This window comes from Lutra lutra, chromosome 13 (genome assembly GCF_902655055.1).
Source record: "Lutra lutra chromosome 13, mLutLut1.2, whole genome shotgun sequence".
NCBI lineage: Eukaryota > Metazoa > Chordata > Mammalia > Carnivora > Mustelidae > Lutra > Lutra lutra.
The window spans coordinates 3,462,464-3,483,810 of record NC_062290.1 but is presented as its reverse complement, the minus strand read 5'-3'; the positions used below and the strand labels follow the sequence as shown (position 1 = coordinate 3,483,810).

At 52.4% G+C, this 21,347-nt stretch overlaps 1 protein-coding gene across 1 annotated transcript; it reads right to left on the bottom strand.

The window, feature by feature from the left end:
- Positions 1–11,496: 11,496 nt before the first annotated feature.
- Positions 11,497–18,360, bottom strand: LOC125083895 (NUT family member 2G-like). Its single transcript, XM_047700898.1, has 8 exons — positions 18,317–18,360; positions 17,779–17,919; positions 15,829–16,528; positions 14,817–14,945; positions 14,290–14,429; positions 13,545–13,840; positions 12,718–12,834; positions 11,497–12,342 (listed from the first exon to the last, which is right to left on the bottom strand). Exons 1-8 carry the CDS (start codon positions 18,345–18,347, stop codon positions 11,578–11,580), a joined length of 2,319 nt encoding a protein of 772 aa, XP_047556854.1. The 5' UTR covers positions 18,348–18,360; the 3' UTR covers positions 11,497–11,577.
- Positions 18,361–21,347: the final 2,987 nt, after the last annotated feature.

Here is a 21,347-nt window from a genome sequence, read left to right as displayed (position 1 = left end):
AATGCAATGAAGCAGGCACAGCATATAAGTTAAAATAAACTGGGTATAAAATTCTAAATGTTCTAAATTAGACTGCAGCTTGTCTCCCGTGATCCGAATGTCAACAGCCAAAACTCCTGGTGTCCTGGACCGGTAAAGGAAGAACAGACCCAAACCGAGTGCCCAGCTGCGTTCATCAGGCTCTGTTGAAAAGTAAATTTGCATCATCACTGCACCACTGAGTTTTTAGCATGTGCCAGGCACTATGAGGAATACATTCATATTCATGCTTGCCAAATCCATAAAAAAACCCCTAGTGGGTACATTACTGTTTCACATTTCAGGTGATGAAGTTGATGTTCAGAGGTAAGCAGTTACGACCGAGCACTTGTATGTGCCGAGTATCAGTCGAACTGGTTGACCCATCCCAGCAAACTAAACATGACCTTGATCAATGCATCTGGAGGCCAGGCCGTGAAGATGCAAAGACATCCCAGGAGCAGAATGAGCAGCGTGAAATACCGCAACCGTTCTAGCAGGTGTGAGGTCATACGTCATTGTGGTTTTAATTTGCAAATGCCTGACCGTTAGTAATATTGAGCAACTTTTCTTACATCTGTTGGCCTTTATAAAAAGGGTCTTTGGAAAAAGATCTATTCAAATACTTTGTTGACTTTCTTTTGAAGTATTTGCTATTTGCTGTTGAGTTGAAGGAATTCCTCATATATTTTGGATCTTAACCCCTTGTGGGATACGTAGTTTCAAATATTGTGTCCCATTCTGTAGCTTGCCTTTCATTTTTTGATGGTTTCCTTTGCTGTGCAGAAGCTGTTAGTTTGATGCAAATCAACTTGTCTGTTTTTACTTTTTGGTTGTCATTGCTGTTGGTATCAGATCCAAAAGTTATCGCCTGGACTAATGTCAAGAAGTTTTAGTCCTTTGTCTTTATCAGTTTCAGGTCTTAAGTCTTTTTTATTCATTTAATTTTGTAGATGAAGTTAGATAAGGAACCAGTCTCGCTCTTAACTATGTAGTGATCGTTTTTTCCCGTCATTTATTAGAGGCTAACCTTTCCTCATTGTGAGTTCTTGGAATCCTTCTTGAAGATCACACTATATATGGATTTATTTCTGGGCTCTTGGTTCCACTGATCTAATGGTCTAAATGCCAGTACTAATATATTGTAGATTTATAAAATATTTTGAAATCAGGAAGTGTGATGCCTCCAGCTTTGTTCTTGTCCAAAACTGTGTTGGCTGTTCAGGATCTTTTATGGTTTCGTATGAATTTTTGGGGTTGTTTTTTTCTATTTCTGTAAAGAATTCCATTGGGATTTTAATAGGGATTCTGTTGGGGTGCCTGGGTGGCTCAGTTGGTTGAGCATCTGATTCTTGATTTTGGCTCAGGTAATGAATGATCTGAGATGGAGCCCCATGTCAGGTTCTATGCTGTGCATAGAGCCTGCTTAAGATTCTCTCCCTCCCTCTCCCTTTGCCCTCATCTCTCTCTCTCTCTCTCTCTCTCAAATAAAAAAGTATGGGTTTTATTGAATCTATAGGTCACTTAATTTTTTTATACTTCATCTTTTTAAATTCAATTAGCCAAGATAAGATACATCATTAGTTTTACATGTGTTCAATAATTTGTCAGTTGCATTTAATAACACCCAGGGCTCATCACATACCCTCTTTAATGCCCATCCACCAGTTACCCCATTCCCCCTCACCTCCCCTTCAGCAACCCTCAGTTTGTCTCCCAGAGTCAGGAGTCTCTCCTGGTTTGTATTCCTCTCTGATTTCTTTCCATTCAGGTTTCCCTCCCTTATGATCCTCTGCACTGTTTCTTATATTCCACATATCACTGAAACCATATGATAACTGTCTTTCTTTGGTTGACTTATTTCACTTAAGTGTAATACCCTCCACTTCCATCCTCGTTGTTGTAAATGGTAGGTATTCATCCTTTCTATGGCTGAGTAAATTCCATTGTATGTATGTACCACATCTTCTTTATCCATTCATCTGTTGAAGGGCATCTCGGCTCCTTCCACAGTTGGGCTATTATGGACATAGGTGCTATGAACATTGGGGTGCATGTGCCCCTTCTTTTCACTACATCTGTATCTTTGGGGTAAATACCCAGTAGTGCAGTTGCTGGGTCATAGGGTAACTCTATTGTTAACTTCTTGAGGAACCTCCATCCTCTTCTCTAGAGTAGCTGTACTAGCTGCCATTCCCACTAACAGTGCAAGAGGGGTTCTCCATTCTCTACATCCTCACCAACATTTTTTCCCTGTTTTGTTAATTTTAGCTATTCTAACTGGTATAACGTGTTATCTCAATGTGGTTTTGATTGTATTTCCCTGATGGGTAGTGATGTTGAACAATTTTTCATGTGTCATTTGTATGTCTTCTTTGCTCTTTTTAGAAAGATTTTATTTATTTATTATTTATTTATTTATTTATTTATTTATTTATTTGACAGACAGAGATCACAAGTAGGCAGAGGAGGCGGGGTGGGGCGGGAGGGAAGCAGGCTCCCCTGCGAGCCGAGAGCCCAACGTGGGGCTTGATCCCAGGATCCTGAGATCATGGTCTGAGCTGAAGGCAGAGGTTTAACCCAGTGAACCATCCAGGTGCCCCGTGTTTTTTGAGTGTTGAGTTTGATAAGCTCTTTATAGATCTCGGATACCAGCCGTTTATCTGATATGTCATCTGTAAATGTCTTCTCCCATTCCATAGGTTGCCTTTTACGTTTGTTGACTTTCCTTTGTTGTGCAGAAGCTTTTTAACTTGATAATGTCCCAATAGTTCATTTTTTGCCTTTGTTTCCCCTTGCCTTTGGCAATGTTCCTAGGAAGAAGTTGCTGCAGCTGAGGTCGAAGAGGGTGCTGCCTGTGTTCTCCTCAAGGATTTTGATAGATTCCTTTCTCACATTGAGGTCCTTCACCTACTCTGAGTCCATTTTAATGTGTGGTGTAAGGAAGTGGTCCAATTTCATTTTTCTGCATGTGGCTGTCCAATTTTCCCAACACCGTTTGTTGAAGAGGCTGTCTTTTTTCCACTGGACATTCTTTCCTGCTTTGTCGAACATTAGTTGACCATAGAGTTGAGGGTCTATTTCTGGGCTCTCCATTCTGTTCCATTGATCTATGTGTCTGTTTTTGTGCCAGTACCATACTGTCTTGATGATGACAGCTTGTAATAGAGCTTGAAGTCCGGAATTGTGGTGCCACCAACTTTGGCTTTCTTTTTCAATATTCCTTTGGCTATTCGAGGTCTTTTCTGGTTCCATATAAATTTTAGGATTAGTTGTTCCATTTCTTTGAAAAAAATGGATGGGATTTTGACAGGGATTGCATTAAATGTGTAGATTTCTTTAGGTAGCATAGACATTTTCACAATATTTGTTCTTCCAATCCAGGAGCATGGAACATTTTTTCCATTCCTTTGTGACTTCCTTAATTTGTTTCATGAGTACTTTATCGTTTTCTGAGTGTAGATTCTTTGTCTCTTTGGCTAGGTTTATTCCTAGGTATCTTATGGTTTTGGGTGCAATTGTAAATGGGACTGACTCCTTAATTTCTCTTTTTTCTGACTTGTTGGTGTAAAGAAATGCAACTGATTTCTGTGCATTGATTTTATATCCTGACACTTTACTGAATTCCTGTGTAAGTTCTAGCAGATTTGGAGTGGAGTCATTTGGGTTTTCCCCATATAGTATCATATCATCTGCAAAGAGTGACAAAAGTTTGATTTCTTCTTTGCCTATTTGCATGCCTTTAATTTCTTTTTGTTGTCTGATTGCCGAGGCTGGGACTTCTAGTACTATGTTGAATAGCAGTGGTGATGATGGACATCCCTGCCGTGTTCCTGACCTTAGTGGAAAAGCTCTCAGGTTTTTCTCCATTGAGAATGATATTTGCAGTGGGTTTTTCATAGATGGCTTTGATAATATTGAGGTATGTGCCCTCTATCCCTACACTTTGAAGAGTTTTGATCAGGAAGGGATGCTGTACTTTGTCAAATGCTTTTTCAGCATCTATTGAGAGTATCCTATGGTTCTTGTTCTTTCTTTTATTAATGTGTTGTATCACATTGATTGATTTGTGGATGTTGAAGCAACCTTGCATCCCTGGAATAAATCCCACTTGGTCGTGGTGAATAATCCTTTGAATGTACTGTTGGATCCTATTGGCTCGTATTTTGGTGAGAATTTTTCATCTGTGTTCATCAAGGATATTGGTCTGTAATTCTCTTTTTTGATGGGATCCTTGTCTGGTTTTGGGATCAAGGTGATGCTGGCCTCATAAAATGAGTTTGGAAGTTCTCCTTCCATTTCTGTTTTTTGGAATAGTTTCAGGAGAATAGGTATTAATTCTTCTTTAAATGTTTGGTAGAATTCCCCTGGGAAGCCGTCTGGCCCTGGGCTTTTGTTTGTTTGGAGATTTTGATGACTGTTTCAATCTCCTTACTGGTTATGGGTCTGTTCAGGTTTTCTATTTCTTCCTGTTTCAGTTGTGGTAGTTTATATGTCTCTAGGAATGCATCCACTTCTTCCAGATTGTCAACTTTGTTGGCGTAGAGTTGCTCATGACATGTTCTTATAATTGTTTGTATTTCTTTGGTGTTGGTTGTGATCTCTCCTCCTTCATTCATGATTTTATTTATTTGGGTCTTTTCTCTTTTCTTTTTGATAAGTCTGGCCAGGGGTTTATCGATCTTATTAATTCTTTCAAAGAACCAGCTCCTAGTTTCGTTGATTTGTTCTATTGGTTTTTTTGGTTTCTATTTCATTGATTTCTGCTCTGATCTTTATTATTTCTCTTCTCCTGCTGGGCTTAGGCTTTCTTTGTTAAGTTTGTTGATTTTAACCAAAGAAAAGTTCTACTGGGAACTGATAGGAATTGCATTTTAAGCCTATAAATCAATTTCAGAGGAACTAACATTTTCCTACAACGACTCTTCAAATCCATGAAAGCAATACCTCTCTGCACTGACTTAGTCTTGCTCGTTTTCATTAGTTTCTACAAGTTTCATTGTCTGGGTCCTCTACATTTCTTAAAAGATTTATACCAAACATCTCATTTTGGAGGGAACTATGGTATAGGTTTTTGATTTTGGTTTCCAATTGTTTGTTGCTAGTCTATGGTAATATGATCAGCTGCATATTACACTAATCTTTTATTCTGAGACTTTGCTAAAGTAATCTATTATAATTTATTGTGAGTTTTCTCATAGAGAGTCCTGAGAATCTTCAATGTAGACAGTTATATCGTCTGCAAATAATAACAGGAATATTTCATCTTTTCCAGACCATATGTCTGTATTTCCATATCTTCCTAAACCACACTAAGTAGAACCTACAATAATAAGTTGAAAATGGGATGAGAGAAGATATTCTTGTCTTGTTTTTGAACTCACAGGAAAAGCTTTATCCTAGTTCTCCGCCTCCTCCTCCTCCTCTTCTTCTGATTATTATTATTATTATTAGTAGTAGTAGTAGTATGATGTGTTGGTCACCACACAGTACATCATTACTTTTTTTAAGGTTTTTATTTATTTATTTATTTATTTATTGCAGAGCGAGATCACAAGTAGGCAGAGAGCAGGCGGTGGGAGGGGGGCGGAAGCAGGCTCCCCGCTGAGCAGAGAGCCCAATGCAGGGCTCAATCTCAGGACCCTGGGATCATGACCCGAGCCAAAGGCAGAGGTTTAACCCACTGAGCCACCCACGTGCCCCAACATCATCATTAGTTTTTGATGTAGTGTTCCATGATTCATTGTTTCCACGTAACACCCAGTGCTCCATGCAATACGAGCTTTCCTTAATACCCACCACTGGGCCAACCCATCCCCCCACCCCCCTCCCCTGTAAAACCCTCAGTGTGTTCCTCAGAGTCTATAGTCTCTCATAGTTCGTCTCTGCCTCTGATATCCCCCCTTCATTTTTCCCTTCCTTCTCCTAATGTCCTCCATGTTATTCCTTATGTTCCACAAATAAGTGGAACTATATGATAATTGACTTTCTCCACTTCACTTATTTCACTCAACATAATATCTTCCAGTTCCATCCATGTTGATGCAAAAGTTGGATACTCATCCTTTTTAATAGCTGAGTAATATTCCATTGTCTATATGGACCATATCTTTTTTACCCATTCATCTGTTGAAGGGCATCTCGGCTCTTTCCAGTCTGGCTGTTGTGGACACTGCCGCTATGAACACTGGGCATGTGGCACATCTTTTCATTACATCTGTATCTTTGGGGTAAATACCCAGGAGTGCAATTGCTGCATCCTATGATAGCTCTATTTTTTAACTTTTGAGACACCTTTACACTGTTTTCCAAAATGGCTGGTAGGAGGGTAGGGTAGGAGGGTAGGAGGGTTCCCCTTTCTCCACAACCTCTCCAACACTTTTTCTTTCTTGCCGTGTTAATTTTTGCCATTCTAACTGGTATAAGGTGGTATCTCACTGTGATTTGGATTTGACTTTCCCTGATGGTTAACGATGTTGAATATTTTTTCATGTGTCTGTTGGCCCTTTGTATGTCTTCTTTGGAGAAGTGTCTGTTTATGTCTTCTGCCCATTTTTTGATGTGATTGTTTTTTGGATGTTGAGTTTCAGGAGTTCTTTATAGATCTTGGCTATCAGCTCTTTGTCTATAGTGTCATTTGCAAATATCTTCTCCCATTCTGTGGGTTGCCTCTTTGTTTTGTTGATTATTTCCTTTGTTGTGCAGAAGCTTTTTATCTTGATGAAGTCCCAGAAGTTCATTTTCCCTTTTGTTTCCCCTGTCTTTGGAGACATGTTTTGAAAGAAGTTACAGTGGCCAATGTCGAAGAGGTTACTGCCTATGTTCTCCTCTAGGATGTTGATGGATTCCTGTCTCGTACTGAAGTCTTTCATCCATTTAGAGTTTATCGTTGTGTATGGTGTAAGAGAATGGTTGAGTTTCATTCTTCTGTATATAGCTGTCCAATTTTCCCATTATTTATTCCCACCATTTATTGAAGAGACCATCTTTTTCCATTGGGTACTTTTTCCTGCTTTGTTGAAGATTATTTGACCATAGAGTTGTGGGTCCATATCTGGCTCTCTATTCTGTTCCATTGGTCTACGTGTCTGTTTTTGTGCCAGTACCATGCTGTCTTGGTGATCACAGTTTTGTAATATAGCTTGAAATCAGTCAATGTGATGCCCCCAGCTTTGTTTTTCTTTTTCAACTTTTCTTTATCAAAAGCAGAAGGCTTTTGCACTCCAACAATACAGGATCCTGGAGGCTCCCTCCCCCTTCTGTTTATCTTTTTTTTTTTTTTAATTTCTTTTCAGCGTAACAGAATTCATTGTTTTTGCACCATACCCAGTGCTCCATGCAATGCGTGCCCTCCATAATACCCACACTTGGCTACAGAAAGGGAAATTAGAGAATCGATTCCATTTACTATAGCACCAGGAACCATAAGATACCTGGGAATAAACCTAACCAAAGAGGTAAAGGATCTATACTCGAGAAACTACAGAACACTCATGAAAGAAATTGAAGAAGACACAAAAAGTTGGAAGACCATTCCGTGCTCTTGGATCGGAAGAATAAACATTGTTAAAATGTCTATACTGCCTAGAGCAACCTATCCTTTTAGTGCCGTTCCGATCAAAATTCCACCGGTATTTTTCAAAGAGCTGGAGCAAATAATCCTAAAATTTGTGTGGAATCAGAAGAGACCCCAAATCGCTAAGGAAATGTTGAAAAACAAAAATAAAACTGGTGGCATCACGTTACCTGATTTCAAGCTTTACTACAAAGCTGTGATCACCAAGACAACATGGTACTTGCATAAAAACAGACACATAGACTACTGGAACGGAGTAGAGAGCCCAGATATGGACCCACAACTCTATGGTCAAATAATCCTCAACAAAGCAGGAAAAAATATAGAGTGGAAAAAAGACAGTCTCTTCAATAAATGGTGCTGGGAAAATTGGACAGCTATATGTGGAAGAATGAAACTCGACCATTCCTTTACACTGTAAACAAAGATAAACTCGAAATGGATAAAAGACCTCAACGTGAGACAGGAATCCATCAGAATCCTAGAGGAGAACATAGGCGGTAACCTCTTCTGTTTATCTTTTGATATCTGCCCATGGAATGATGGCTCCCCGCTTCATACCTCAAGACTAACCGCCTGAGATATTCTGTTTATAGAGATCCAGATATACCTCCTTACATCACAGGCTGCTTTTGCGGGTGTTCAGAATGGTCTGGTAGACATCCAGCTCAATTCAAGGACCAGTTGAAATAGGGTCCCCTACTCCTCCACCATCTTTGCCCCTGTCAAGGAGTGCACTTGTGATCCTCACTTTTATCTCTATATAACTTAGAGTTTAAACTTTGGACATATTAGATTACAATGCAATTATATTTTTTCAGTTAACCTTATATGACTTATTCAAATATCATTGGAGAAAACACTTTTAACATCAATTTTATCTAGAAATTCTCAATATTTTGCACTTTCAGAGTAACCAACAGGAGAATGCCCAGATACAGGACACACATTTAGCAGAGTACCCAGAGACTGGAACAGTACAATATCTTCTGCTCTCTGAGACAGCACTAGGGATCCTGCAAAGCCAGTGTCCAGGTAATAATAGGGAGGGAAGAATGGGGTCTGATCTTAATGCACCTCCTAGTTCTGAAGATACCACCATACGTTCACGGTCACTGGTTGATCTGTTTGTATATACTTCTGAGACTATCTTGGCACAATGCTTAGAATCCACATTGGATTGAAAGGTACAGGAAAAATTTTCCATGAACTATATTTCCATTTATATATTCTTAGGAGTCTTATAAGCTACAAAAACCTTAGGAATCCCTCTGCAATTTATGTTTGTGGGTGGAAAACATCTCTACGTACAACGTCCAGACACGTTGTACACGTTCACACAACACGCATCCCTGAAACTGGATCCTCAGAATGAACCAACTCAAAGTACATTCCAAACACAGACGATAGAATGAGAGTGAGATCTGACTTTCAGAGACCCAGGGAGGATGGCAGAACGAACCCTCAGACAGCACAGCGTAACCCCAAGATATTTTACGAAAATGAGCACCAAGGGCCCAGGTGTGCACAGGCATACCAGAGGAAACAGGCCCTCAGAACTCAGGGAGTCATGCCTGGGGCCATCCCAGTGGATGTGCTGGGTGGTGGGGCCCGCTGCCAGCTTGTCTGGGGGAGGGTCCCACCAACAAATACGCCAGGGGGCCGACAAGTGGCGACTATCCAAGCCCAGACTCTCCAGAGCAGACACTTGAGCAGGAATGGCTCCAGCTCGCCCCACTGTCTGTCTGAACACGCAGCCCCCACACCATCCTTCTTGGCCAGAGCCTCCTGTGACACCTGCGTCCAGGGACAGTGGATGATGAATGGAGGCGTGGACACAGGCAGAGCCTGCCCATTACCAGCCGCTGGGCGAGCGCCATGTGTGGGGGCACTGGGGCGCCCTGGCCAGGATCCCACAAGCTGGCTGCTCTCCTCTTCCCGCCCAGCGCACCGTGGCGTGAGGAACACACGCATCTCTGAATGAAGAACAAACATGCAGGCACGGAAGGGTGGCCACGGGAGCCCGAGCTTCCCGGGTGCCCTCAGAAGGCACAGCATTGTCCTCAGTGGTGACAGGAATGCTCCTCTATCCAAGGGATTCCCCAGAACTCCAGGACCCATTGCTGGATCTTGTCCTAGGGGAGCAGGAGGAGGCTCTGCAGCCAAACCCACGAGGCCGACTGACAGGGCCACCCAGGTCCCCAGGCCGCCCGGAGCCCTCGGTGCTCTCGGGAAAGCGTGAGCCTGGCTTCCTGCAGGCTCTCTGGAGACCCAGCGAGCTGACCGGGACCTGCCCCGCTGGATGGTGCAGAGCACAGCTGGGCCCGCTCTGGGTGAGCACCGGGACTTCCCCAGGTGCCCGGATGACCTGGTCCTCACCGCAGATTCGTCCTCACTTCCTGGGAGCTCCCTCCGGATTTGGCCCTGCCACACCGTCCCCGCAAGCTGTCACCTCTCCTAAGTGTTTCTGTGGCGAGGAAGGTTGGCCGCCATAAAAATCTGAAACGTTTCTCCACTTAATTTCCTTCCCGCTGCACAGACCTTCTATTTTCCAAGGAAAAGAGGCAAATCTTCGCGGATGCCGTTAGCATCCAGCGCCCGCTAGGCGCACACCATGGACAGGGACACGGCGGGGTGACAGGCACGGGGGGGGGGGGCCCTCTGTTTGGGTCTGGTTGGGCCCCTGAGCCCCTTCCTCTCTGTGAGGGGCAGCCGCTGGGGAGTGCGACCAAGAGGAAACCTCTGCTTCGGGAAGGGGCAGGAGGGTGGGGAGCACTCCAGAGCCGCCTGCCTGGAGAGGGAGGAGCCCCTGTGGGGTGGCCTGCGGATTCTCTGCAGCGGGATGAGGACGCCGGCATGAGTTCCTTTCTTCACCAAACTCTTTGCTGGGGTCGGGAGGAGGGAAGCAGAGGGCCAGGTGTCCCTTGGACCTGGATGGCCTTGGCCCCATCCTGCTTGCAGGAACAGCACATCTGGGAGTGCTGAGTGCTGTAGGGGCCTCACCAAACCCGGAAAAGCCACGAGAATCTAGAACCTGGAGAGGAGGCCGTGGCTGGGGTGGAGGCCGGTGAGGGCCTGGGTGCTGGCTCCTTGGATCAGAGCATCTGGGTGGGACAGGGGTAGGGGCTGGAAGGGACCAGCACTCCTACTGAGGGGAGGTGGGCGGACTGGGAGGTGCAGGGCAGTTGTGGGGGGCAGCAGGGTCACCTCCCTGCATGGTTGGAGAAGATGGCCCTGTCCAGAAATCCCGCCACGGGACTTGCCGCCTGCGCCACAGCTGTGGTTCCTGCGTGCACACCGTGGCCAGTGCCCCCATCTGCCCTCATCCATGCCCCGTGTCTGTCCTCACTGGGATTGGGAGGATCCCCCACTGGCCCTCCTATTTCGGTGATCCCACTGGGACCAGAAGACGCTCCAGCTACCACGAGCCCCAGGCCCAGAGCCCGTCTCCTCAGGCCCCGCACAGGGAGCCCTGCGGGAGCTGAGGACCACCCGCCCAGTCGGACCCGTGGCGGAAGCTTCGGGGAGGCAGAGGGAGCTCCGGAAGATGGGGCTGTCTGCGGACTTCATTCTCAAAAACGGTCGTGGTGCAGAGGGCTCCCCATCCCTGGACGCTCAGGGGTCCGGATGGTGACGGGAGCCCCAGGAAGCCCCTCTCAGGCCCTTCCATCCCGTGGGGAACCCTCTCCCGGCGGCAGCCCACACGCCAGGAGGAAGACAGTGGCCCAGAGCGTTAACCACAAAACTAACTTTATTCCCCATTTACACACGGTGCCCCAGTGGGCTGCTGCCACCCTGCCCCCACGGTCATGACCTCCCTCCCTCCCTCCGTCCCTCCCTCCCTCCCGACCTCCCTTAGGATCTCCCTTCCTCCCTCCCTCCTTCCCTCCCGCAATCAGGATCAGCACCAGGACGAGAAGGACCCCCTAGGCTCCTTGGGGTCCCCGGGGTGTGCCGGCCCTGGAGGGCAGGCCCACTTCTCCCTACTGGCTGCAGTGACGCTTCCTTCTCCTCCCTGTGACCAAGGAGTCACACCTTCTCTTTGCAGGCTGTGAGGGGTGAACCAGCCCCACAGCCAAGGCCGGCCTCCCAGACACCCTGAGGTTGGCCCCAGGCAGGGGCGTCTTCGCCACAGAGGCAGGACCCTCACACAGAGCCCGCTTCCTGGACTTTGTAGCTGGGGGGGTGGCCGGGCCGAGGCCTATTCTCTGAGGAGAGGGGGCCCGTGGAGCCCCCCGTGGCCCCCAACCGCCAGGGCTGGGGATGACTGAGGCAGGAGCGGGACTCTGGGAGAGCCCCCAGGGCAGCAGGCTGTGCTGAGAGGCCAGGAGGAAGGCCAGGCTGGGGAGCTCCTCCTCGTCCTCACTGGACCCATCTGCCAGCCCTCGAGTGTCCCTAGCAGGAGGGGCCTCTCTGAGAACCGGGGCATCCCTGGGGCCCAGTCCAGGGTAGGCGCACCTTTGACCCTGGGGAGGGGAGGGGACCCGTCCGGCTCGAGGTGCAGGGGACTCCTGTCGTCCGGGAGAGAGAGCAAAGGCTCTGGGCCCCGACAGGTGTGTCTGTGCTCGGCCGTGCCTCTGAAGGTCCTGGCCGTCAGTGTCTGCTGGGCAGGCTTTGTCGCTGACCCCCAGCCCCTTCCCGGGACCGGTCTCGTGCTCAGGCGTGGGGCCCGACCGGGCTGCGCAGAGGCGTGGGGGTGCCTGCACACCCTCCTCCGTATTCAAGGCCATCAGTCGTTTCTCCACCAGCTGAGGAAGGAGGTGAGAGTGACTGGCCAGCATAGGCCAGTGAGATGGGGGGATGGGACAGTGGCACTGGGAGAGGAAGGGAGGGTGACCCACGAGGCTGTGGCTCTGCTGTCATCCCCCTGCGTTCCTCCCTCCCTCCCTCCCTCCCTTCCCAGGCTCCCCATCTTCCACTTCCCATTCTCGGCTCTGTGCCCACCCGACGCTGGCCTCCCCAGTGCTGTGATTCGCAAGAAGCAAAGGGGGCACAGAGTCATGTGGGTCTTTGTTTTGGAGTCCCCTCCTCGGGCTCACCTGGGACCCCACTCCCCCCCCCTGCATCGCCTGGGTCCCCTCCATCCCCCAGCTTGCCTGGAACCCGTCCTTCCCCTGGCTCACCTCTGCAAGGCTGAGTCCTTCCTCCTGCTCCAGTTTCTCAGCCAGGGCCAGGAGGTCCAGCTGTGGTTCCGAGGACAGCAGTTCCGCCAGGAAGCAGGGGTGGATGACTGCCTCCACCTGGGACAGAGGAAAGAGGCTGGGGTCATACTTGGCAGGGAGCCCCCTGTGAGCCAGGAGGGTCTGCAGGAAATGTGGGAAAGTAAAGACTCACCCATCCTTCTCCAGATGGTGGGAGAGGTTTTAACGTTACAGTCACTGGCCCCTCCCTCTCTCTCTCTCTCTCTCTCTCTCTCTCTCTCTCACACACACACACACACACGCATGCACATGTGCAGACACACATTCACACATATATGTACACAGACAAAACCTGGGCATGCACACACACACACACACACACACACACACACACAAACACCCCCAAAACATACGTGCACTCTCAGACACACAAAGGACATACCCCTAGGCAGACACACACGTGAGCAGACACACAGGACCACATGCGGACATACACAAAGACATCCACACAAGGCACAAATACACACACACAGGCCTCTACGCACACAGACACGGGTATGCACGGGTACAAACAAACGTACACACAAACACGATGCTTGGGCATGTGTGCACACATGCCTGCACGCACAGAAGTATACAGACATGCCTGCATGTACACAGGCAAATACACAAGTATGCACACACACATGCACACACAGCCCAGGAACAAGGAAAGAGCTTAATGCCAAAGGCCTGAGCTCAGCCCCGATCTGGGCGTTGGAGTGCCAATCCCTGGAATCTTCCAGACACCAGGCTGCGGGCCAGCGCACCTTGGTGACGAAGTCTTCCTGGGAACACAGCTCGTCAATGTAGCTCAGGAGACCCGGGTCCGGGTAGGTCGCGGCCTCATTCTGCTGTGGCTCCTTTCCATCCTCTCCGCATTCACCTGCCGGGCCCCCTGGGGCCGAGTGGCCCGGCCCCAGCAGCCCCTCCATGATGTCCACGTACTCTCTCACAGCCTCTGGAGGGATCTCCTTGGGCGCCTTGCTCTCCGGGCGCCGCGGGGGTCTGCGTGGCTGCTGGCGGGAGGGCTGGGCCCTGGAACCCGCCTTCCTGGGAACGCACGCTGAGGCAGAGCGGGAAGGAGGGAGGAGGCGTGAGGGGCTCCGGCAGAGCGTCGGGAGGGCAGAGTTTGGGGGACACTGATGTCCCTGGGGGCTGGGTCAGGGCCACCGGAAGCTGTGGGCACCGTGGGACTGGCAGAGCGGGGAGGAGGAGCGTCTCACAGCCAGCCACGTGAGCCAGGGCGGACCCACCGATCCTCCAAGGGTCTCCCCACAGCCCACTTCCCAGGCAGACTTTGTGCCGGGTCCTCTGACAGGCGTGGGGAGAGGAGTCAAGAAATTCACTCGGTCAATACCCGTCCTGACAAAGGGCAGCTGAGACCCCCGGCTGCTCTGGTCAAAGGCCAGACAATGTCCCCTTGTGGGAGCAGACACGACACAGGGACAGAGGCCTTCCCTCGGCCCCCACTGCCACGGTCCACCAGCTGTCATGGGAATGCGGGGGCCTTACCTGGCTGCGGGCCCGCTTCCGCGGCTGGGGGCCCCCGCCGTTCAGGCTTCGGGGGCGCTGGGGGAGGCAGGCCCTGGGCCACCTTCACCCACTGTAACTTCTGCATCTGCATCTCCTCCTCCATCTCGAACTCCATGAACCTGGGGGTGAGGAGGCCCAGGCCGCACTGAGGAGGGGGCCCGGCCCTGGAGCCAGCAAGGCCAGCAGCAGGTTGAGGGACCGGGAGAGGCGGGGCCTTGGAGGGACGGCCGTGGCCCCGGCCACCAAGGAGGCAGCAGGCGGGCTGTCCGGCGCATCGCCTCCACAACCCCCTCGGAGGGAGTCCGACCCCAGGCGAGGCGGCCTCAGGTTCCCCAACCCCGTCCTGAGACCTTCTGGTGGAGGCAGCGGTGGGTCCAGAGCAAGGGAGGGTGGAACCGCCAGGGAGGTGGGGAGGGCGGCCCTCTGGGACAAGCGAGCATCAGCACAGCCAGACCCTGCCCCCGGCCCACTCGCCCAGCAGCCCCGGGCCAGAGACCCTGACTCACTTTCCCGCCATCTCGTAGTAGATCAAGCGGTCAAAGTTGCTTCTGCTCTGCCACTCCTGCACGGCCCGCCACACTCCCTCTTCCAGCGTCATCGTGGGCTTCAGGCGCGCCAGGGACCTCAGCACCGGGCTGTAAGCCGTCGGGGTCAGGGGCCGGCTGCAGTCCGGTCACCCCCAGCCTGCCCCGGGTCCTCTGGAGCCCGTGTCCCCCACCCAGCATGACCGAGTGCTGGCAGGTGACAGGGGGTTTCGGGGTGTGCCAATCCACCTTCTCAACCACCACGGTCAGCGCCTCCCACCACACCAGCCCTGGGCCCTGGGCTCCAGGCTGACTGTCCACTGACAGGAGCAGGGACGTGGTGGCCTGGCAAGTCAGTCCTTCTGGACTCTGCCTCTCAGAGTAATAATACTCGCGGACATTAAGGTACCCAGCAATGAGTCCAGCCTCTGCAGGAAGTGCCATCACCCCGTGTTCGGGAGGGACCCCAGATGCCATGGTCGGGCCTGCCTGGTCAGACCTCTGCAGGAAGGATCCCACACCCTCACCCCTGCACCACCTCTGCTCCCTCCCCTCCCGTTCTGAGGGATCCTCTGGGACAGCGAGGGTGGGGCCCGCACAGGACCTCTGCGGGCCCTGCACGTCCCAAGCCTCCTCTGCTGCGCTGGTCCCCTGGCCGTGAGATGCCCCAGGCCCATGTTCCCAGGAGGCAGGGTGACAGAGAGCGCGGCACCCAAACCACAGGCCCTCCTCTGACACCCGGACCCTCACGGACGAATGTCACCGTGATGTCTCTGGAAGGGACAGGTTGGCTGGACAACCCCCCCACCACCACCACCCCAATGTCAGTTGAGATGCGTGACTGAAAGGTGTCCTGGACCAGAACGTGCCTTCCTAGAGCAGGGACCCGGCCGCAGCCCTTCTTCCCAGCGGCCCTAGATCACCGCCCTGTGTGCGCGCCCCAAGGTGGGCTTGCGTGAGGGCTGCAGGAGAGCAGAGAGCAGAGGCCACTCACATGAGAAAGCAGGAGAGAGCTTCTGCGTCGGGGCTCTGCGGGAGGTGCCTCCGGGCCAGCGACTTGAAGCGCTGCCAGCGCCGGAAGTTCTCGTAAACACTCTTGGGGTTACAGGAGTCCTCGGGCGAGGCCGTGGTCCGGCTCCTGGAAGCTCCGTGAGGCTGTGGCCTGGCGTCGACTGGGGGCACGACGGTGGTCAGCTGCGCGGCTGGGGGCTGAGCCGGAGGTGGAAGGCTTGGGGCCGAGCCTCCCTTGCCAGCCTGGGAGCCCCCATGGGCCGAGGCAGGCATGCTGGTCTCCACCGCAGAGGCTGTCACGAAGAGGGGTGCGGGACACGCAGCACCCCCACAGAGGGCCCCTGGAGCACTCCAGCTGAGGGGGGCCTGAGTGAGGACGATGGTCTGAGTCTGGGGGGTCACTGAGCACCCCTGTTCTGACCGGACCTGCACAATGACATTGCAGGTCCCAGTCCCATTGGGGCCGAGGCCAGCCTCTCCTGCCACCAGCGGAGTCCTGGAGAAAGCTGGCAGCACCAGGGGGCCACCAGGAGGGAATGGCGGGGTCATGAGGGGCGGCGGGTGCTGCCCCCACAGTGGCCGGTGAGGGGCGCCGGCAGTGGGTGCGGGGAAGGGCCGTGCCATGAAAGCAGACAGGGAGGCTCCTGGGTCCGTGGCCACATGGGGTCCCAGCACTGCAGATGCTGTGGACAGAAGGAAAGGGCCGGATGGGGTCAGAGAACCCGCAGCCGGGAGGGAGGACCCGGGGCCCCCTTAGCCCCGGGGAGCAGAGCAGTGAATCCCGTGGCATCGCGTGAGGGGCATCACGGGAAAAGGTGCGGTTTGCCAGTGTCCGAGAGTGATGTCCATGCTCTGGCCTCCCGCAGGGAACTCCCGCCCCCGCCCCTCCCACCACGACATCCTGTCTGCACAGGCGGTTGGGCCAGCACTGCCTCTGAGAACCACCCACGGACCCCCCAGACACGACTCTCCAGCCTCACGGGCTGCCTCCCAAGACGTGGGCCTGGCTGGACCCCTGACCTGTGGGAAGTGGCCTCCGCGGGCCCCCTGGCAGCTGGGGACCTTCTGCAAGGTCCCTCCTAGGCACCTGTAGGGCCTCTGTGAACGGACAGCGTCTGAACCATTCGGGCCCCTCTCCCGCCAGCCTTCCCGTTCCCGACGCTCCCTGGGAATCCCACCCTCTCCTTCCCGGCCCAGCACAACCGAACAAGAACGCTTGACCTGGATCTCTGCCAGGAAAGCTCCCCCCAAACCCTGCGGTAAGCCCGTCTCAGAACCATCCACACACCCCGGACACAGGGCCAGGGTCCAGCAGCCCAGAAAACAGGACAAGAGGAAGCAGGTGGGAACTGCGTTTCCTCAAGAGGGAGAGCGACCCAGAGCGGCTGAGGAACCCGAGCCCTACCTTGAGGCCTCCCGGTGCCCCGACCCTGCTGAACCCAAGACAAGGCCTCCGTGGCCTGCGGACACGTGGGCTCGGAGTGACCACCGGCCCAGGTCTCGGGGAGGACACGTCACTGCACACTTGGCCGCACACAGCCCCATGCAACGACGTTCTGGCTAAGACCGCCTCTCCGCCTGCCCCGGCCCGCGCCGCCGGCAGGACACACTCCCACCTCTCCCTGCAAACTGCCCAAGGAGGCGTGTGCCCCCGGAGAGAGTCGGCGAGAGGGCCGCCGTCCTTTCTCCACACACAGGGCGTTTCCCCCGACAGGGCCTGACCCACCTCCAAGGAGCCCCTCCCCAAGGTCCTTGCAGGTTTCTGCAGACTCCCGGCCTCTCGGCCCCCAGGCCAGCTGTCCTTGGGGGTCCAGTGCGCTCCCTTCCTCTGCCTAACCCCACCGGAGTGCCCCTGGCCGGCGTCACATTTGAATCCCGAGGACTTCAGGGGTGGCCTGGGCCCTGACACGTCCAACCCAAGCCAAAGGCTCACCTCCTTGTAAAGCCATCCCCACAGGCAGAGGACGCCGCCGCCTGGCAGCCTCCACACTGAGGAAAGTCAGGTCCGGGCCCCACACGGTGAGCTGCTCCAGGAGACAGTCGGGACCCAAGCCAAGGACGGAAAAGTTTGAATCTAAACAGGGCGAGAACGCAGGACTTCATGACATTCTGTGGCGGGGGAGGGGCGGAGGGCCCCTGCCCTGGCTGGGGTGGGGAGACATTCCATGAGTCGGGCTCTGGCAGGTGGGCCAGAACCCCAGGTTCCTTTCGAACGATGCAGGGGCAGCACAGTTGGGGCGCGCGCCTTTCCAGGCAGTTCAGACACTGTTTTCCAGATTCACCGCACCAAGGTGTGACCCGGTGCTCCTTGGCTCGATTTTGTGTCCAGAGACCTCGGCTCGTGTCCCTCCACCCGCTCTGCTTCCTACCTGGCTCTTGACTCCTTCAACAGGGGCTGCGCAGGGGCGCCTCTTCCTCCCACCTCCTACTCCTGGCAACCCGGCCCCTTTCTCCCAGGAACCCAGGGTTACCTGTGTCTTTTAGATCTTCAGAGAGATGCATTGTGCCTCAAAAAGTCAATGTACGCCCTTCGTTTCTTGAAGAATGAAAGCCTATTTCTCTCCGGTTGAAGGTTGAGAGAGGTCCCAAAATGTGTGTGGATATGCACAGTGATTCTTCTTGTCCTGGTAATGTGGCTCCTCTCCTCCTTTCTGGGGGCTAGATTCCCAGAAGAAGTGCTACAGTCCTCTAAAATTCGGAGGGCCCCATCGAATGGGGTGGCCAATTTTAGCAAATAACAATAATGGACACTCAATTAAATTAGGATCGCAGATAAACATGGAATCAGCGTTCACAAGAGTTGTGTCCCATGCAATATTTGAGATACACTTTTCATGCAGATCTTTCCCCCCTTTATCTAATTTTGCATTGAGGTGGGATTCTCTATTTTATCTGGCATCTCTACCAAAAATGTGTAACGTACCCAGTTATTATTAGTCCCTTACCTGTGAGAAAAAGATCTTGGATATGAACACTCCAGAGTGCTATCTCGGCTTCACTGCAAAGCTCATTTGTGTACACACACACACACACACACACACACACAGTATCTGCGGGCTCTTTGAATGATTTGGAATTTGGAAGAGCCATCATATATCACTGAGTGTCTAGGCTTAGTGGGGGTGAGGACAGAAAGAAGGCATAGATCTTCCCCTTTCTTACTTCGAAGGGGCATAGAAAGACCCGATAGCCCTGGTTTTTTGAGCCGTTACAATCCCTGCTCATGAAATGGATGTGCCCCTTGAGACAAAGCCTCCTGGGGTATCCACTCCTATCCATTTCCCACTCACACAACCAGCTTCCTCTAAGGGCTGGCCGGCCACTCTGAGCCTGGAAGCCCTGCTCTGGGCTTGCAAATGGTAGACCCTCGTTCTTTGGAATCCAGGCTCACACTGAATGGGGTCCCATGTACGTGGGAATCATGGTAGCACCCCTTCAAAATCTCACGGACTCTTATCTTCATGGTTCACGTCAATGTCAGTTTATTGGGAACACAGTGATGCGAAGGAGCATTGATTGGTGTTTTCCTTGTGAGAAGAGAGGACTGTCAGGAAATGGGCCAAGGGTGATGAGGGCTGAGAACTTCAGAGGCTGAAGCCAGATGTCTCGGGAGACAAGCCTCATTCCCACCGCCATGACGGCAGAGTTCCTACGACAGCAGGGTGTCGGGGAAGGAAAGGGAGCGTGAGAAGGATGGCTCCGCTCTGAACTGGCACTGAACAAGAACTCCTTTTGGTTAAGGCGCTGAAACCCTTCTTGCCTCCCTCCACCCTCCTCAAAGGAAAGCCGACTCCAAAGACCACTGTTGGGTGAAAAGGAACCTGGGGCCATTTTGAAGGGGAAGGGCCATGGACTGTGAGCCCAGGGCCTGGGCTGCTTCTCCCCCTCACCCCGTGTTACAGTTGTGGAACAAGTCACTTCTCAATTCCTGCCCCATTTCCTCATGATTTTAAGTGTTCTCCCAACACACCCCGTGACTAGGTCTAGGCAATATTGATATGGAATACTTCAGGAGCGTCCCACCAGCCACCTGAAGGAAGGGAGCTGCATGGTGTGGCCCTATGGGACACTTCCCAGGCCTTTCACCCTATGCAGCCCTCACGTGGCCCTCCACACACACCCCTGCCTGTTCTCTCCCGCAGCTGCTCCACGCACGCTTCCTTGATCTTAGCTGGGGACATGAGCTGAGAGCAATTCAGGCAAATCTCAGGGAACTTAATTTCAAAGATCCGTGTTGGGGACTGGAAAAAGAAACAACTTGGAGACATTTCTCAGGCCTTGAGCTCTTATCTTGGGAAGCCTGAAATGATTTCCAGCCGACTTCCCGTTAGAGAGATGCCGACGGAAACTGCTGCACCTGGCGAAAGCACCTCCTTCCTGCTTCCTGCCCTTGTCCTGTCATTCCGTCAAGTTGCCACAAGATTCTCACTCATGGCTCAGATGTAGGATCTGAGGGAGCCTTCCCGGGGCCACTGATACAAAAGTGGCACTGTGGGAAAAGGATCTCGGCTCAATTCTGCAACCACTTCTGTACTGCTTCAAAATCCTACAGCCCAGAAGCAGATGGAATCAAATTCGCCCAAATGCAATTTGGGAAGACCGGTGGTGGAAGGCACCACCAGAAATCCTTCCCGTGCTGGTCTCTGAGCATGCCTGTAGTGACTGCTCAGAGAGAGCCATCTCTGGACAGGGCTCACAGGTCTGCGAAGGGCCATGACCTCCACCCAGTCAGAGGACACTGGCAGAAGGCGAGACAGCAGGCTTGTGTGCTGTGGAGTCTTCTTCCCGTGCACTTGGAGGTGGGCCGTGCGACGCTCGCGAGGTCCGCGGTGCCCGGAAACAGCCCTCCTCTGGCAACGGACTGGAAAGAGATGGCATGATTGAAGCTTCTTCCAAAAATGTCACACAAAGTCAGGGCAATCCGTTGCATCCTTTTTTCACGCGCACTGAAGTTCTTCGATATTCCAGAAGAGGAGGGAGGGCAGAGCAAAACTGCGGCCACGCCGCCTGCTAGGTCACCTGAAACAGGCGCGTGCCGACCCAAGGCGGAAGACGAGCCTTGCGAGGAAAGCTGTGTGGACGACGCTCACAGTCACTGAGCAGCTCCGCCAAGAAACCTGTTGTGTACAGGCTGTGCCCCGGGGAAAGTCTGGGAATGGAGTCAGGGCAGATCGCGTCTCGAGTGTTCCCCGGGTCTGGATTCTCCGCCAGAACTGTGCTTCCATGGAACCTTGCGGGGCTCAGGGGTTCAGCCGGGCGCAGAGGGCGCAGAAAGGCGGGAAAGAGCAGCCGACGCGCAGTCGGGACGGAGGTGGCCGCCCGCCCGCCCGCCCGCGGGGCCCTCGGGCTTCTTCGGAGGCACCTGTCCCAGGTCGTTCGCAAGGTCGCGTCTGAGGCCAGGGAGTGCACGCCTGCGATGGTAGGGCCCTGAGCGCTCACTTCCCACGCGCTGGCTAGAAGGCAGGAGGACCGCAAAGAGTGCGGGAGGGTAGTCGTCCCCGT